Below are 19,844 nucleotides of genomic sequence, written 5' to 3'. Positions count from 1 at the left end.
GCTTTTACTTACAGAGACGTATGTGGAGAGGTAGCAAGCGGTGTAGTCTGTCTTTGCTACGTTCTTTGTATTTGTTTGCAGGCCGTTTGGCCTCTTCATCAAGTTTCATGGAGTTGTGAGCTCTTGCTGATCGGCACCTTCCTGTGCAGCTGAGATTTCCTTGTCATTTCTGTTGTCCATTCTAGCTTTTGTCTTTCGTTTCGCGAGGTATGGCGTTTGGGTTGGATGCCTTTGTTCGCTGACGGTTATGTTAGCCGTCTGTGGTTAGTTGTTGCTTGTAGTTCATGCGATTGTTGAACCAGGGGTTGTTTACCCTCGTGGTTCAGTCATTTACTGTTTTCCTTTGTGGCTCCAATGGTGTTTTTTGCTGTCTTTTATTTAGGAATTTTATTTTTGGTTCCCCTCCCACTTTTGGGGGGGTCCTTTGGTTGTTGTTGTAGGGTCACCACTGTCTTGTCAAGGCTTTAGAGTTGGTGAGTCGCCCGGTGAATTCTGACTAACTTTGGGTGGTTGGGTGTCGCGTAGGTTCAGGTGGGTAACTGATCCACACCTCCGAGTGGGGCTAGCTCGAGTGGTGGGTTTTAGGATTGACTAAGGGGCATGGTTCTGTTGGATGCTTATTAATACATTTGCTTTGGGTAGGAAAGAGGATGATCTGTGACTAGGTATCAGTTGCAGTGTAGAGAGATTGTGGTTCGCGTACAACGGTAAAGGGACTATCGCTAGGAGTTGGACAGCAGGGTGGATGGTCAGTCCCTGGGTGGGAACATAGCGGTGGGGGGGCGGGGGAGACACCTAGGACCTGAACACCTTGCTAGGTAGGGGATAGCTGGAGCACGAGGATTCAGCGGTGGGTGGGAGTGTCTAGTCTGCAGACAGTAATCGCTCAAAGGCACCTAAACTTGCGCTAACTCGCAAGTGGGAAAAAACCTAGTTTGACAGTAGAAGCTGCAACACCTGGAATTGGAATACCTGGCAAGTGGGAGAGGCGCCCAGAATGAGGACAACAGTAAAAGCAACATCTACACTTGTGACACTAAGTGGGTAAATGGGACGCAACAGTAAAAAACAACACCTAGATTCAGGACTCCCTCCTGGACAGTGCGAGAGGCCTAAAACACACTATGTAACAATATTGTAGTCATTACAAGAAGCAGAAACAGGTAATCATACCCCGAAAGCACTGAGGATTGCCCCTCATGGTTCCTGCCATTCCTACACCATTTCATTGAATGGACTCTGCAGAGATCTCATACACGACCCATTTGGGGTCATGGTTATGAAACAGGCAAAAGGTGCAAATATTTTGATTTTTAAGATTCGAAATATAAGTTTGCAAAAACATAAGTGATGAGAAAATTAATGTGCGTTACAAAACATCTGTGCATTGGGCGAATATCCAGTGCATGGGGGGGGCTAAATGGGGTAAAACGGGGGGGGGGAGGGGTGTGGTCCAATTGATGGGCATGGCCTAAAGCAAGCTGTGGATGTCAAACATTTTTAAAAATGCTAATACTCACCAGCACCAATCTGCACACATTAACAAAATAACACAAGTGTTATGCTATTTTGAAAACAAGTTGCTCCCCAAATCGATCTATCCTTACGCAGTAAGAAGATCGATTTGGGCGCCAACTGCTATGTTTTTCTATATCTTTTGTGTTGCTGAACTCCTGTCACTTGCAGGCAAACCTGGAATGAGCTGAAAGAATATGCATTGAAATGACTACCATTAGGGTCATTGTTCTCCACAGTAGGCAGCCTCCGAACGGGCGACTGCATAAACCTGCATGCTGCTGGTGGTGGTGGTGGTCGTCATTTAAATGCAATAAGCCACCAGACAGGAAATACACCTTGTCCTTGCTGGGGACTTGAGCCCAAGCCCTGGAGGGGACAAGTCAGTGTCTTATTGCACTGCAGTAGTTGCTGGATTACCCTCGTTTCATTCAATAGCTTGCTTGCCACATAACGCCCTTAACTGGGCTTTGCTTGGATATGTACGAGTCTTGCTTGTGCTTCGTTTTTCCTGAGTACGTATTTCGGATGGTGGTACGTGAATTAAAGCCCTGCCCATTGTATGAAAAAAAACATTGACACCAAGTACCAAGTACTCCGATGTTCGCAGACGTGATTGGGCATGGCACAAACACTCCAGTATTATTTAGAAAAGAGTCTTGCCTTTTATCAGGTTCATGCATTCCGTGCATAGTTCGGGTATAAACTGTAATTCATTTAAAATGCATTAACAAGCTATTACGTAGGTGCTGGATTTCTTTTCTTCTATTCAATAGATCGCTTACCGCGTCTGTGTGTGTCAAGCAGTCAATTGAATGAAATAAAGAAAGTCCAGCACTGATCAAATTGCGCAGTGGATTTGACAATGGCTGGTCACAGGCACTGCTCGTTTTCGAATCTCGCAGCAGGTACTGGAGCGGTAAATAAAAATAGTGGTTCGGTGGTGGAAGTTTTAGGAGACTGCCAGGGTTGATCCCCAGCTCACTTAAAGACTTGCTAATGGCTATAAAGTTTTAAATCCTCAAACACCACTCACCAGGACCTTCCCCCAAATATTGTTAGTCAATAGCGTGTGCTGCAGTCTGACAGTGTCCAAGCTTAGAGTGCACACACAGCTAGAATACCAAACTGCCACCGCCACCGTTGTGCCACAAAGTAAATGATTTCAAGTACTCACCATTACTGCTCTTGCACTGTTTCAGCACCTCGCTAAATCCCTCGCACAGGGACAAGTCACTCTGTGTGGTGGCACAGTTGAGAAATTCCTTCATCTCATAGTGGCAAGGACCGTACTGCGACTGCTGCTGGTAAGACGACTGTTTCTGGGGCTCCTAGAAGGACAACACACGAGCAATTAACGCACATAAATCCAGTAGTTGAAAACAATTTGAGCACCAAAGGCGTTTCATGGTGCAGCATTAAATATACCCCTTTCACTCCAAGGCCCTCTCTTTGCGGGTCCAGAACCGACTACTGTTTTGTGCCACACATCCAAGACACTACACCAGCGCGAGGCCGTACCTGTGACGTCGCTGCTGGCTTGGCCGGTTCGGAACCGCTTCCGCCACTAAAAGCGCCAGTCAAAGCTCCGCCAACGACGTGACCCACTGCGGATCCCACTGCCACACCGGCGACTGTAGTGGCCATCTGTGCCATAATTCCTGGTTGTTGTGGTGCAGGAGCAACTGCGGACGGTGGCGGATGGGCCACAGATGAGCTATGGGATGGTGCATGGCTGCAAACACAGGAAAGAAGAAGGGAATAAATAGAATGACCTCCAAATTGTTGCCCAGGTGCGGGACGCCATGTTACGTTTCAAGAAAGCCCAGTGCCATACATACATGCATATCAACACCTTCGAAAAGGTCAAAGGGGAAATCTTAATGATCTCAGGGAGGATAAGGTGTGCTTGTTAGTACCTGAAGATTATTAACTTGCCACATGTGGTGCAGGCCTGTGGTCCCTCCAGTCACCCGGATGTGCCCACAGTCCTCTCTCTAGCCATATGGTCTGCTCTCACAGGCTCGTCTCCCCCTCACTTTCCTGCCATATAACGGTATCCCCCCCCCCACTTCGGCAAGTATGTGTAGGGGAAGTTTTCTAGACTGAGTCTACATTTACTTCTTCTGCACCTTCACATTGCGATAATGGGGAAGCGAAGGGAGGGGGGAAGTTATGGAGAAGTAAATGTGACAGTGTGTATGGTGAAGTGAACGCAGGTGAAGTAAAGACATGCATCCCAAACAACTGCTCACCTAACATGGAGTTAAAGAAAGCGCGTCTGAGCGTGTCTGCAAGCAACTTCTACCAAGAAACACTTGCAATGCCAAGTTTTGGCTTATGTGTAGGTATTGAATATGCATTTGCCAGGCACTGCTGTAACAACACAACACTCATTAATGGCAGAAGCTGCAAAACGGTGCATGCACACAGGCATACAACAACAATGTCTGGCAAATGCCTACCCAATACCCATGCAAACAAGACAAAACTGTTGGCTTTGCCAATGATTGTTCAGTGTAAAAAAACGTATACAGCTTATGAAATCAGGAGGTTGAAGACAATCACGCTATATTTTTATCACACCCTTCATGCCTTTACATCAACTCCAGTCACTACTTTTACATAACACTGCCAAGCCCTTTAAACAAAGTTTGCTGTTACTGCTTGATAAATCTAGCACCAATAGATCCCCGGAGGATGTGTTTTGGGAGGGGTAGGAAGTTGATGTGAATGGCCATAGGGATTAGCATGCCCAGGGCAGTCAATGAATAGGTAAATGACAAAACACCACCTACAAGCTGTGTGTTCCCCTCATATCCCATTGCCCTCCCAGCTGTACTGCAAATGCAATATCAGCATGTAGGTGGCACTCAGACAACAAAATGTATGGTGCTACTATCATAGGAAACAATGATATCCACTATTCCAACACCCTGCCCCCCCCCTTCCAAGTCAGGCTTGAAACATTCAGCAAAGTAGGAGTATAAATTATTTTTGAGAGTGGGACGAGCAGCCCGTCATATAGCTCCAAATGCAAACCAAACTAAACAATGATCAATTTGTTTGCTGGTCGTGAATCTCCACAGTTCTGTCTCCCAACACCTAAAATTCAACAAGCATCAACATTTGGGGGTGGGGAGGTCACAAGCTCTATGAGCCCTATTCCCCCCGCCCCACACACACATTAGCATACAAATGTTCTTCTGGGGTGCTAATGGCAATAATGCCGTTTGGGCTGAGTCGTACCAAAGGGAAATAGGTAACCCTCCTCATTAGAATCTAAAGTGAACAGCCTTCCACAGAAGGTATCCCTGTGCTATACTAAGCCAGCATCACTTAGTTATTTCCCCAACTTGAACAAAAATCATCCATAGCAACAGTTGGCAATAAATCACATATGCCCACAGAGACATGGAGTCAGAACAGAGATTCAGCGTCAAGACATAAGCACGGTCACCGTTTTATGCTGCTGGCATTACCACCATTGCTTAGTGATCTGGCTACTTGCCAGACTATATTGAGTCAAATGGAATAGTCCAACTGCATAAATCAAATTAGAATGTTTCTCGTTGGACAAATCATTTACACAAGGTTCTCATTTCATAAGCAATCAATGATATTTTTTGTCAGTCCTTATGTAAACATTCATCTACTGCTCCAGAATATCGGATTCAATCTCATTTCATGTTTTAAGGGCATATCAGTATAATCACTGAAATAATTTCCCTAATTCAAGCATTCACATACATCTATACAACAGATTTTTAATCTGTCACATTGAAAAATATTCATTGCTATTGGAAATGCAAGACAATTTTCGCAAATTAACAAAGCATATATATTTACACTTCACAATTCCATTTATTAAAGTTCCAATTATGCAAAAACCTAAAGGGTAGACAATGTTTCATTGTGTTGAATCGATAACTAACAATGCCAAGGGACAATTAGAAGATCTAAAAAAGGCCATGTCCAAAAGAATTGGTGAAATACTGAACTCAAGGCAGAAATGATTTACCCTTACCGCGCAGGGTATATGATATATCAAAAGACTGTCTGGAAACTCAGAACTGGAATAGGTAGGGGAGATGCACCACCTTATGTGGAAGATCTTATCACAGACAAAATCAGTAACCTTTTCTGAAACTGAATAGTGAATCAGCACCAGAAGAAGGGACACATCCCTCTAGACATTCATCCTTTTTTAGGCAGAGGGTAGATGAGATGCAAATACAGAGATCCTCATTTCCAAGATTCTCCAAACTAAGCGTCACTGGGTGTGACTTATCAGGACAGGTTTTAACAAACCCTGAACTACATTGATTTAGAAGAAAAAATAAAGAAAAAAAAAAAAGAACATAAAAAAGATTCATTTGTTCCCACAAATCACACTTCAAATTGTCATTTTTTAAAGACACTAAAATATGGAAATGCCATCAGATACAGGCACTGAAAATTCAGGGAGAGTTCTTTAGTTTACACACCCGTCCCTCATCTTTGCTTGCCGATAATGTCTCCTTGCTGTCAAGGTATGCATGTTTAAGCTTTCTAAAGATAGATCCAGACAAAACTGAAATGTTGACAATAAATGAAAAACACAACGTCTAGACACCATCATGTTGGACAAGCAACTTTGGACCAGGTCCCATCCCAAACTCAGGTCAAGAACCTAGGCATTATTCTGGATAGTAAGTTACAATACAGAATACTCAAGAGGCGGTGGTAACAAAGTTTCGAATTCTTGATCAAGAAATTTAAAGAAATAGAAATAAAAAAAATAAGTCTTCCTTTTCTAGCATTTCCACACCATGTCCTGGTCATGAATTCCTTAGTTTCCTCCTGGCTGGATTTTAATGATATATTATTTAGGCCTCTAGGCCTCCAAAAACATGATCAAGATTACAGAGTTTAAAACACTGCAACAAGACTCAATGAAATACAGAAAACATGAACATGTCAACACAGCACTAGCCCATTACACTGGCTGCCAGTGAAGAACCAGATCATTTTCAAAAGCATGTTCCCGTTTTTGTTTTTAAGTTCCAATATCCCACCTCTACTCCGCTTTCCTCAAAGCGGAGCTCACACGTTTCTTCATAATCGAACAAAACTTGCCATGAAGCCCATTGCCCCTAGTTCAGGCAATAAGATTCTGGAAAACTCTTCCTTCCAATCTACGTATAGAGTCCAATCTCTTGGCTTTCAAAAAACTAAAAACATTTCTGTTTAATCTGATTTAGTACACCAACATCAGCAATAGCAACAACTTGGGCATTGCATCAGCTCATCTGTTAATCACTCCTACAGCGCCAACATATCTGTACCATAGCACATTAAGCCAACAGACTAGATCATACTCAAGAGGAAATCGGTCAAACATTTTTGTGAACATGTCATTCGATTTTAATCTTTTACCAACTATGGATACTCAATCCCCATCTAGACACAAGCATTTCACAAAAGGAGGTCATTTAATGTATTTGCAGGTGACTTCAATCCAGCTAAATCAATGCTTAGGATAGGATACCCAAAGGAAGCCCTTATTTATATATTTTTATAAAAAAGTTCATTAAATCTGGATGATGAACCCTTATATAACGCCCCTCTCTTTGAATCGCCCTGACCTCACTGAGCCAAGAAGTAGGTTTGTTTTGCAAATTAAAAAAGATTTGAAGAATTAAAACTATATATCACACTTTATGAACCAAATATTATCTGAATAGCACACTTATGAATATGGATGCTAATCAACAATGGATAATATTACAAAACTGACAACCTCTTTAATAACTTAGGAGTATGAATATGAAGGATACTGTAGCAGAGAATACCTTATATGATTCCAGGAAATGCAATAATGGCAAAGAATGCAACACAGAAATAACTTGATATGATTTCAATCAGAAGATAATATGATCGCTTTTTCCCCCCCTTGTGACCACTCACTCCCCCCCCCCCCCCCCTATGCAATATGAATAGGTGGAAATGAGGGCACACAGGTTTCAGGAATACAATCAAGAATGCAGTTCAATTCCAGTATCCTCCAGCAATTATAGTGAAAACTGGTACGATTTTAAAAACACAGGTCAAAACGCTTTTGAATGTGATTGCAATGGATTAGAAAATTTGCTAAATTGATTTTAATTCACTAAAAGAGATTCAGGATGAGTGATAGTTACTTGAGATTGGTTCAGGTAAACACTAGCAATGATTCATGAATGATTATCAAATTGAAAACGAATTTCAGCAATTGAGAACAAAGAGCAGATATTTTGACAGAAAATGAAATTGAGCCAAATTGCAATTTGCTACAATTTTTCCGCAGGCGTAAATCGCGATTACGGAAAAACTATAATGAATTGGAATGTCGTTTTGGGTTTAGGATCTTAGCTTTAAAATGACAGTTAAATTTCGCTTCTAGGATGTGCGGCTCAAACGTTAGAGGTTTTTGTGAAGGTAGATTTTGCAGAAATAAAGTCAAGATTTCAGAAATGACAGATGCGCCTTAGAGATTTACCAACAACAGGATGGACACAAGATTCTATAATGCAGTTCTGGACAAGTTGAAATGGAGGGAAGAGGATTACTTTAAGAGATTGGTTATGGACAGTTCTAGACTAGATACTCACTCCTAGGCTTTGTAATGGAATGTGCCTCGTCAAAGATCTGGTCAAGGGGTTTGGCTTCACTCTCGCCACAGGACAGGTCTCAGGCCCTCTGGGTTCTGCGTTCAGCACTGCACGGCGGTCTGCGGCCTCTTGAACTGGATCTGATGGGTCTTTAATTACAGCACTGCTTTCTGGGTCCGGATCTGGGTTCTAGCACAGGGTTCTTAACTAGAATAGAACAGCTCAGCCCGGCTGTTAAAGGTGAGAGTCAGGTTGCAAAAGATTCTGAAGGCCTGCTGAGAAGAGTTCAGCTTTCAGGATTAGGCCTTTCTGCTTCAAAGATCTGGATTCTGGTTCTAGAGTCTGGTCTCTGGATCTATCTGGATTCTGGAGTCTTCTGGCAGAGTGCTTCACAGGAATCGGTGAGCAGTGGATATAAATGTGCGTTTCTTATCTGTCCTAAACAGTCTCTTTTTGTGTGTTTTTAAAGTGGGTGTGGGGGCTGATTCTACATGCCCAACCCCCCCCCCCCCCCCCAAGTATTTGATAGGTCAGAGAATTTTCTGGGTTCTGACTGGAGAAAGGATCAGCGTGTCATGATGCTGTGTTTATGGCTTAGCTGACATCCCTCCCCTCTGCTTTTACATAGACAATCAATTTTTCATAAACATTTTTTCAAGGTGCACAACTTGTTCATAATACATTTACACATCACAGATATTAAGACACGTCTCTGTTGAAGTCCCATGTTCCTACGAGCTTGGGTTCAGAAATGACCACTTATTCGTGCTTTTGGTGGGTTTCCCAATATTAGTTCTGCAGCAAATTTTACACAAACATACATATCCGCTCTGGGCACATTCCTGTAAATTCTTATGTTCATAGCAAAAACACTGCAGCTGCAATATAAAAAAATTCCGGGGTTTGGTCTCAGAACATCACACCGTGTCCAGCTTAGTCTTGAACTGTGAGTGAATTTGTCATTTTAAGAATCCCAAAGTTTCATATTTTTGTCAGCTTGGATACGCAATTTCATAAAACATATTTGCTTTCAATTCAATACACAACGGTTTGTCTCCGCCCCAGAAGCTTGGCTGTCTCAGAGGTCACATGTCCTGTCTCTCCCAGAGCAGTTGTTGACCAGTCACACCCAAATCAGCATATTCTATTCATCCCAAAGAATCCATTGTCTTGACTGAGAGCAACATGTCAGGGTGCCTTGGCTAGTTCCTGTTCACACCAGTCTGTCAATCTCTTGGCCAAGGACAGAAGGAAGCTCCTTTTGTCCAGGGAAAAGGTGTGGAATCTGTTTGATCCCAGTGTGGGAACACTTATTAACTCTGCAACCAAGGTCTACAAATTCTCTCTTCTTACAATATAACCCACATTTCTAATACATACATTAAATAATTGCTTCCTTAAAGTAATGTTCAGAATATAGTTTTACATTGTCTCCACCCCTCAGCAAGTCTTTCTTTGGCATAGTTTAGGGTTCCCTGTTCAACTTTTACAAAGAAATGGTTTAAAACGCCGGCTTCTGGTAGTGGTGAGTGGTATTGCACCCATTTTTGACAGCTGTAACGCTCACCTGATTCCCACGGAGGCGCTGGTCTAGGCAGGAAGGAGTCCGTGACTCGAAAAGTGATGTGCAGGACTATTGGCTTCTGGGGGCTGAGCCTCTTCGCACTGTGTGTCGAACTCGAAGGGTGAGATTTCTTAGATAGGTGAATGCTGGGCTCTCCATCTGCGTCTGGTGCAGGGTGCCGTTGCCAGTTCCTTCACTGGGTGAAACGTAGGCCTCTTAACATCAGAGGATCGCAACCGCCGTTAACAGCACGAGCGGTGAGTTTCCGGACATATTTTAGTCCATATAGTCTTTAGGTGCTTGGACACGTATTGAACAGGGCTCGGAATAATGCTTTGTTCTATTTGTTTTGCAGGGCTCCAGCGTTAGAAGATGGAATGAAGAGAGCCAAAGCTGGAGCCAGAGCCTTGGAAAGAAGCGCTTGGAAATGTGCGAGTAAATGCAAGCGCTTTAACTGTCTCTTTCCTTCACAGCTGTGAGTTTGTGCTGAAGAGGTGATGGAAAACGCCGGAGTAGTTGCAGGCGCTCTATTGTGGAGAGCGCGATGGGCGTAAGTAAATACCTGTCTAATGTCTCTTCTTTTGTCTTTCAGATGCTGGGTTGCAGTGTTGAAAACATCCGGAATTCGCGGATTGCCGGTAAGTAATAACTATGCTTTTGTCTCCACAGGCGGAGGTGCAGCGTGAAGAAATGGTCGCTGCCGATGGACCAGGTAAGGAATGCGTTGCATGTGAAGTCGTCGTGCTAACCTGTTGTTTCTTGTCTTTTACAGGCGCTGCTGAAGACTGGACACTGGAATGGTAAGTATTGTTCTTGCAGGTACAGAATCGGAAGAAGAAAAGCTGGAACAGACTCGGTGAGCGTTCTGCTGCAGATGCAGAATAACGCGAAGCACGCTTCATCAAATCGGGTGTGGTTTAAATAGCCTAGGGGTGATGAGGCGTCTTCCTCCACGGCCCCGCCTAGGTAAGAAAAGAGTTCCTGTTCCAGAAGAGTTCCAGTGTTGTATCCAGGGCGTGGAGCTTGCCCCACCCAGGTAAGAAAATAGTTCCGGCTTACAGAGGATTCCTATGTAGCTGGTAAGTAAGCAGCATGGTCTGCTGCAGGTAAGTCCACCCAAGCATCTTCACACATTATGAGCCCGGCGCTTCCAGTGCCGGGACCGATGGCTTTGATGAGCCTGGTGCCACCGGCGCCAGGACGAGGTCCAAAAGGTCCCAGTAGGGACCGGCTGGTGCCTAGGCTTAGGATTAGGGGCCTGCTTCCAAGGACGTTGGGCTGGTCCTGGCTCCTTGGAAGCAGTGATCATGACAGCACCCCCCCTCAAGGCCCCTCCTAAGCGTGTCTTCTCCGGGGGTTTTGGCTTGTTGGGGTGATTCAGATGGAATTTCTTGACCAGACGAGGTGCGTGGACATATTCTGAGGGTTCCCAAGATCTTTCCTGGGGGCCGTATCCTTTCCAATCAATCAGGTAATATAATTTAGATTTGGCGATTTTGGAGTCTAGGATGTTCTTTCCTTCGAATTCAAGTTCTCCTTCTACCACAACAGGTTCTGGGAGTTTAGTCAATCGGGTTTCTGGTTGTACTGGTTTTAATAAGGAGACATGAAAGACTGGATGTATTTTCATATGCGCAGGTAATTCCAATTTGACAGCACGAGTGATCTCCGAGTGCAAGTAATCCACAGCAGGCGTTTCGAATTCTTGGGGAGGATCCAGGTTGGAGGTTCTTGGATGGTGTCCGTATAATAGGAAGAAGGGAGTCTTCCCGGTTCCAGAATGAGTCGAATTGTTGTAAGCATATTCAGCGATCCAAAGAATATCCTTCCAAGGGTTTTCAGTTTGTTGGAGCATGCAACGTAGATATTGCTCTAAAGTCTGATTTGTCCTCTCGGTTTGTCCGTCAGTTTGGGGATGGTGACTGGTTGAAAGTCTTACATCAATTTGGGCTAGACGACAGCAACTTCGCCAAAAGTGGGAGAGGAATTGACTTCCCCTATCGGAGACCAAAACCGAGGGAAAACCGTGTAACCGAACGATGTTTTCTAAGAATTCTCGGGCCAATACTGAAGCTGAAGGTAGGCCCTTCAGGGGAATGAAGTGAGCCATCTTGGAGAATAGATCCACGACTACTAAAATGGTATTATACCCTGAGCATGGAGGTAAGTCTGTGATGAAATCCATGGACAGGGAGGGATGTCTAATGGGTGTAATAGGCCGGCTGGTTTCTCCATCTGACTTTTATTCTGCGCACACACACCGTAGGAGATTACAAAGTCTCTAATATCCTTCTTCCATGATGGCCACCAGAAATGTCTTTTGATCTTTTCCATGGTTTTGGTAATGCCAGGGTGACCCTCCATTAGAGAGTCGTGATAACAGGAGATTACTTGTTTTTGTATCTTCTCACAGGGCAAGTACAATCGTCCTCGGAAATATGGTAGGTCTTGATCCACTGAGAATTCTTTTCCCTTTAATTGCCAGTCCTGCAAATCGGCCGGATTTAGGAGTGATTTGACTGTAGTCTTGATGTCTTCAAAGGATTGAGCGCTGACCAAACCCAAAATCCTTTGTTCTGGGATTATGGGTATTGGTTCTGGATTGGTCAAATGTTCATCTACTCCCATCCGGGAGAGAGCATCTGCTTTTCCGTTTTTACTGCCTGGTCGATAAGTAATTATAAAGTCAAACTCAGCCAGAAACAGAGCCCAGCGAAGCTGTCTGGAAGACTGAGCTTTGGCTGTCTTCAGATATTGTAAATTGCGGTGATCAGTCATTACGGTGACTGTGTGTCTGGCTCCCAAAAGATAATGCCGCCAGGCTTTAAAGGCCGATCTGATGGCTAAAAGTTCCTTGTCTGTAATTGAATAGTTGATCTCGGGAGCCGAGAATTTGCGGGACCAAAAGGCTACAGGATGTAATTGGTGTGTGACCGGATCTCTTTGTGATAAAACTGCCCCCATAGCAAGACTAGAAGCATCCGTTTCCACGATGTAGGGGAGTTCTGGGCGAGGATGTTTTAGAACAGGTGCAGAAATGAATTTAGCTTTTAACTCCTGAAAAGCTTGTTCTGCTTCAGTAGACCACTCAAAACGTTTGTTCTTCTTTAACAGAGCGGTGATGGGCTGGACTATCCGAGAGAATTCAGGAATGAATCTGCGGTAAAAGTTAGCGAAGCCTAACATGCTTTGAACTCCTTTTACAGAGGTTGGTGATGGCCACTTGATGATTGCATCGACTTTCTTTGAATCCATATGGACTCCGTCAGGTGACAATATGAATCCCAGGAACTCAACTTCAGTTACGTTGAAAACGCATTTTTCAAGCTTAGCAAAAAGGTTATGTTGACGCAATCTCTCGAGAACCTCTTTGACGTGTCTCTGGTGTTCCTCTTCAGATGATGAGTAGACGAGGATGTCATCAATGTAGACAGCAACACACACATCTAAGAGTTCTCTAAGGACATCCTTCATAAAATACTGAAAAGCGGCAGGAGCGTTACAAAGTCCAAAGGGCATCACTTGATATTTGAACAGCCCATACTTGGTGCGGAATGCCGTCTTCCATTCATCGCCCTCTTTTATTCGTACCAAGTGGTAGGCTCCTCTGAGATCCAACTTTGTATAAATACATGCGTCTTTGACTTGGTTCAGGGATCAAAGGTAACGGGCATCTGTTTTTAAACAGTGATTTGATTCAGGGCGCGGTAATCTATGCAAGTCCTAAGGTCTCCTTCCTTTTTCGGAACGAAGAACAAAGCCGAGGAAGCTGGAGATTTTGAAGGACGGATAAACCCGTTAGCTAGGTATTGGTCCAGATATTGTCTGAGGTGAAGTTTCTCTGGCTCGGTGAGTGCATAAATCCTACTACAAGGAGGAGTTGTTCCGGGTAGCAGGTCTATTTGACAGTCGTAGGACCTATGAGGAGGCAGGGTGTTAGCTTGGTCCTTCCGAAAGACGTCTTGGAATTCCTGGTATTCGGGAGGTAATTTGGGAACCTCGGAAGAGATCGCTGCCAGTGAAACATCAGGCCGAGGATAACAAGTGGTAAAACATTCTGGAAACTGAACCGTCTTTGCTCGCCAATCGATCTGGGGATTGTGCTTCTCTAACCAAGGAATTCCGAGAATGATCTGGAACTGAGGGGACTTGATCACATCAAACACGATTTTCTCCCGGTGTCCATCTTGGCTCACTAACGTCACTTCTTGGGTGCCATGCATTACTGGTCCGGAGGCTATCTCCGTGCCATCCACTGTAGTAATGACGTCTTTTACTGCCTTAGGGACAAGAGGTAGATTCATCCTTGATACCATTTCACGGTCCACATAATTACCGATTGCTCAGCTGTCGATGTAAGCTTCAATTGCATGCAAACGATCCGGACGTTCTGGGCTAATGAGGACCATAGGCACCACGAAATGAGAGGTCACGGGACAGATTTTAACGCTCGGCAAGAGGACCTCTACACTTGTCGGGCTAGGTCGTTTCCCTGCTCAGAATTTTGGGTACAGGTATCTGCGGCTCCTACAGCCTTCTTAGCTGGTTTCACTGGGCAGTCTCGAAGAAAGCGCCCCGAGTTTCGGCAATAGAGGCATAATTGCAGCTGTCTTCTTCTTTCCCGCTCCTTTTGAGTTAAAGGTCCTTTCATGCCCCCTAGTTGCATGGGTTCCACGGTGTCGGCTCCCCTAGTAGAGGTCTGTGGTTTAGAAAATACTCGGGTATCAAATTTGGAACGATCAGCCTTCCTGTTCTGTAATCGGTGGTCTAATTGGACAACTAAGTCAATATAGTCTGAGCATTCTTGTGGAGGATTCACAATTTGAGCTAACACATCCTTGAGCTCTCCACGCAGGCCTCTGTAGAAAAGTGGTATTCTTTTATTCTCCGCCCATTGAGTTTCCACTATAAGTCTATTGAATGAGGCAATATAAGTCAAGAGGTCTTGATTACCCTGTCGTAACAAAAGGAGTTCATTGTCCAAGGCCTGCCCCTGGGCATGTCTTGCGAACAGTTTCTCCATGCTGGACTGGAAGGCCTGAAAATCGTGAAGGACCGGATCATCCTGAGTGACCAAAGGGATCGACCAATCTGCGGCACTACCACTGAGATAAGAAAGCACAAAAGCCACCTTGGTCTGGTCTGTTGGAAAGGCAGCTGGGCGACATAAGAAGTGTAGGCGGCACTGGTTGATAAACACTGCAAATTTCTTTGGGTCACCAGAAAAGCGTTCGGGTGAAGCCAAAGGCACATTACCGGGTAGATTGATTTGCACTGGATTTGAGGATGCTGAAGGGTAACTTACTCCTGGAGCGGGCAAAGGAGTCTGTCCTGCCTGCGTTTGTAGTAATTGCCTAGCGAGGTCCTCCGTTCGCTCCTTGGATATTATCAGCTCTCTTCTCAAAGAGTTTGTTTCCTGACGAGCTGCATGTACCTCTGCTCTTAGTTCCCCAAGCAATCGGGCCAGTTGGTCTGTGTCTGAGGTTTCCATTGCGCCTGGGTAGGAGTTTTGTGGTGGGCTTCGCGTTCTGTAACGCTCACCTGATTCCCACGGAGGCGCTGGTCTAGGCAGGAAGGAGTCCGTGACTCGAAAAGTGATGTGCAGGACTCGATTGGCTTCTGGGGGCTGAGCCTCTTCACACTGTGTGTCGAACTCGAAGGGTGAGATTTCTTAGATAGGTGAATGCTGGGCTCTCCATCTGCGTCTGGTGCAGAGTGCCGTTGCCAGTTCCTTCACTGGGTGAAACGTAGGCCTCTTAACATCAGAGGATCGCAACCGCCGTTAACAGCACGAGCGGTGAGTTTCCGGACACCTTTTAGTCCATATAGTCTTTAGGTGCTTGGACACGTAAGTATTGAACAGGGCTCGGAATAATGCTTTGTTCTATTTGTTTTGCAGGGCTCTAGCGTTAGAAGATGGAATGAAGAGAGCCAAAGCTGGAGCCAGAGCCTTGGAAAGAAGCGCTTGGAAATGTGTGAGTAAATGCAAGCGCTTTAACTGTCTCTTTCCTTCACAGCTGTGAGTTCGTGCTGAAGAGGTGATGGAAAACGCCGGAGTAGTTGCAGGCGCTCTATTGTGGAGAGCGCGATGGGCGTAAGTAAATACCTGTCTAATGTCTCTTCTTTTGTCTTTCAGATACTGGGTTGCAGTGTTGAAAACATCCGGAATTCGCGGATTGCCGGTAAGTAATAACTATGCTTTTGTCTCCACAGGCGGAGGTGCAGCGTGAAGAAATGGTCGCTGCCGATGGACCAGGTAAGGAATGCGTTGCATGTGAAGTCGTCGTGCTAACCTGTTTCTTGTCTTTTACAGACGCTGCTGAAGACTGGACACTGGAATGGTAAGTATTGTTCTTGCAGGTACAGGATCGGAAGAAGAAAAGCTGGAACAGACTCGGTGAGCGTTCTGCTGCAGATGCAGAATAACGCGAAGCACGCTTCATCAATCGGGTGTGGTTTAAATAGCCTAGGAGTGATGAGGCATCTTCCTCCACGGCCCCGCCTAGGTAAGAAAAGAGTTCCTGTTCCAGAAGAGTTCCAGTGTTGTATCCAGGGCGTGGAGCTTGCCCCACCCAGGTAAGAAAATAGTTCCGGCTTAGAGGATTCCTATGTAGCTGGTGAGTAAGCAGCATGGTCTACTGCAGGTAAGTCCACCCAAGCATCTTCACACATATTATGTGCCCGGCGCTTCCAGTGCCGGGACCGATGGCTTTGATGAGCCTGGTGCCACCGGCGCCAGGACGAGGTCCAAAAGGTCCCAGTAGGGACCGGCTGGTGCCTAGGCTTAGGATTAGGGGCCTGCTTCCAAGGACGTTGGGCTGGTCCTGGCTCCTTGGAAGCAGTGATCATGACATGTCTTTTCATCAGTATCTTTAAAATGGGATTTTGCTTGATAGCATATGATTCTTGCTGACATTGTATTGATGTGAAAACCCAACAAAGAGGTTGGATCTTTTAGGTGATTTTGTGAGCCATGATTTTAGCAATTTTTGACAATCAAGAAAAGATTTTTTTGGAAGCTAGCTCTGTTTCTTTTGCAATCAGCATTGCTATTTCCAAGTGGTTTCAGGCTGCTTTGTGGGTAGCCCAATGGTGGTTTTAGGCATTGATCTCCTGTGCTCACTAATATACGCAAAAGTGGATGGCTGCCTATTTTTCAGGTTTTCACTGCGCATTTTCTGGTGATTTTGAGCGAGCAGCATGCTTTCCAGTGGCCATTCTGATGTTTCCGCTGCCAGCAATGCACAGTGATGTTGCAGAGCTTGGATGAGTGGGTTAATACATCCCACATTAAGCAGTGTGCAAACTTTGCACTCATCACTAGCCATTAGCTAGTGAAATGTGACTTTTGGCAAGTAAGAAATGGTGTGCTCTGCCTATATTTAGAGGTGGCGAGTGATTTTGATGACTGGTAGGTTACAACTTTAATTTTTGCCTCTACCCCAAGTCAACTTGAGGAAACAGTACCCATTGAGTTAATCATAGAATTAATGTCAACTGCATAAGAGAACAATTATTTTCAGATTAACAACATGGTTTTTCCACAGTCAAGAAGCACTCCCACAGGGGCATCATTTGCTGCTAATCTTTGACTTTGAGATGTACATTTTTATTAACCTTTTAAAACATTAAGATTTGCCAGCCTTATATTGGAGGTTTGTTAGTATGGAATGGGAAATTACAATGTTAAGAGTCTTGCTTTACATGGCTCAAATGGTGGTAAATTTAATGTTGGAGTTACAAAAGGATCAAACTCGCTCCGAGATTAATTTCCTAGATCTTGCCATTTCGAAGCGACAAGGAAAATATGTATAGAAAACTGACATTACTTGATTATCAAAATGATCACCCTCTCAGACTAAAAATCTTCCATTTGGCCAATAATGACAGGCAAGTACAAACTGTACCAATTGCAAGAGTTTTACTATCATGCAGACATAGACAAACGCCTGACCAAACATGAACAACCAAAGTAGTAATTGGACCACTCAATAAATAAAGTTTGAGTTACATAGTATAAGAAGGAAACTTCCCAAAAAACAGCCAACCATAAAAAATATAAATACAAAAATAAAATGGGTTATGATCACTTAGTGGAGGTAACTTTGTTTTTTTTGTTTTAAAGTACTGTTCAAATAGTTCAACAGAACAAGTACAAAATGTTTGCATTGGGAAGAGGGTAAAATTATAAGCACATTTTAAAAATGATCACAAGAAACTGTTTTTGGGCCCCACTCTTGGGTCATTTTTCCAAGTGGAACATGGACAGTAAAAATCAAGAGGAAATATGGATTGTTCTTTAAGAACTATAACTGTAAAATCCCTCGGTGAGCCATTGAACGGAATGTCCATTTGGGTGGAGTTACATTGGTTAGACAGCCCAACTAGTTCAAATAAAGATAACTGAACATCATTCACGAATCTAATAGAACATGAATGCATCCTTGGTGAACACTTTGTGAAGAGTAACTGAGCAGCAGATTATTTTGGTGGGTTGTAGAGAACTCCATTACTAATAATAATAACTATTAATAAGGAAGGCCTTGCCCCAACTAACCCAACAACCCCAACTAAACGACACTGAACTTGTCGGTGGTCTCCGTGACCATCAATCTGGATTCCGAGCATCCAGAGGCACAGAAACAGCTCTTCTGAACACCCTTTAAAAACATCTGGACTCCAACTCCCCAGCTGTCCTCATCCTACTTAATCTCCTCTACATTTAACACGGTGAACCATTCCATCCTCATACAGAGCCTACACTATACTATCACGGAACGTGCACTGGAGTGGCTGGCCTCTTTCCTAATGGACCATTCTTCCCAAGTAATCATGGGCACCTTCTCCTCTCCCTACTTCCTTCTCCACCTGTGATGTCCACCAGGGTTCTATCCTCTCCCCCTGGCTCTTCAACATCTACCTTACTTAGCTGGCACACCTCAGCTCTCCTCCACCACCACCAACTTCCAGTGTTATGCAGACAATGCTCAAAAGTCTTTACACTTTCTGCCGACTCACTCGCACCTTCCTTCACCCCTGACTATCTGGTGCAATTCCAACAATCTGCCTCAATGCCAGCAAAACTGAGATCCTTCCTATTGGGACCCCTGCTCACTCCTTCCCTTCTCTCTTGCCTCCCTCCACTGGCTCTCCTCCTCCTTCCGGAGCCAGAAACCTTGGAGTCATCTTGGACTCCTCTCTCTCTCTCCTCGCTCACTCAGGACATTGCGAAGAAGTACCACTTTCAACTATTCCTTCTCAAAGGAATTCTCCCTTTTCTCACCTTCCCCCAGCCCTGGTACTCTCTACGCTTCACTATAGCAATATCCTTCTCAAACTTCCTTCTTCCACTCTGCGACCCCTTCAGCTAATCCAGAAAAGAGCAGCCAGATTTATCCTTGGCCTTAAACCCAGGGAATGCATCTCGCCTGCCGAAAAAGTGTTACCCAGCTCCCGGTGGCTGTACGGATCAAAATCAAATCCTTCTGCATCATCCACAAGGCCGGCTGGGGCCAGGGACCTCACTATCTGCAACTCTCTTCACACAAAAAAAATAAAAAAAATAAACTCCTTCTACACCTCTATGTTCCTCTAGCACCAACTCCTTGTGTGTAAAGCGTTACAGAGAGCAGCAGGTTGTTCGCTTACCTCAGCTGGATCCCTCCTATGGAACAGCCTCCCCCTCCTGCTGCTTCTTGAGCAGGACCTTAAATTCCGAAAGCACCTCAAGACTTTACTCTTTTCCTCTTCATTCCTTACTTCCCTTCTCTGCTAATCTCACAGTTGCCGTGATTGGTGTCTTGGACCCCTATGCATCCTCTGGGCCCCTGACCACTCACACCCAATCTTCCCAGCTTCGACTACCCCTAGAACTTGCCTCGACACACCCGCCGCCCTGGAGACTTGTACCCAGCGCAGCTACAGGCCATATAGCACTTACCATACTCTGCACTTCATCTGTCTTACCCACGAGCAGACACCCTAGCACCTACCCCACATCCCTCCCCGCTGCACTTGCACGTTCTGAATATTCCCAAGGCATAGTTTGTCCATTCCTTCCCCCGCTGTATTTACATAGGTGTATTTTTAATGTACTTCAATCCCATGTTCCCTGTAAACAGAATTTGCTATAT

General features: G+C 44.7%; 1 protein-coding gene across 1 annotated transcript in view; it reads right to left on the bottom strand.

Annotated features, from left to right (window-relative positions):
- Positions 1 to 19,844, bottom strand: part of CHCHD10 (coiled-coil-helix-coiled-coil-helix domain containing 10) — a 58,927-nt gene that overhangs the window by 23,506 nt on the left and 15,577 nt on the right. Inside the window, exons 2-3 of the mRNA XM_069619923.1 lie at positions 3,037 to 3,250; positions 2,693 to 2,846 (exon numbers count right to left, since the gene is read on the bottom strand). Of these exons, the coding sequence (XP_069476024.1) occupies positions 2,693 to 2,846; positions 3,037 to 3,250 (368 nt within the window). The remainder of the gene's footprint in view (positions 1 to 2,692; positions 2,847 to 3,036; positions 3,251 to 19,844) is intronic.

Source organism: Ambystoma mexicanum, chromosome 10 (genome assembly GCF_040938575.1).
Source record: "Ambystoma mexicanum isolate Mex_15411 chromosome 10, UKY_AmexF1_1, whole genome shotgun sequence".
Classification (NCBI taxonomy): domain Eukaryota; kingdom Metazoa; phylum Chordata; class Amphibia; order Caudata; family Ambystomatidae; genus Ambystoma; species Ambystoma mexicanum.
Note: the sequence above shows the minus strand (reverse complement) of the source record. Positions and strands in the feature narration are given on the sequence as shown.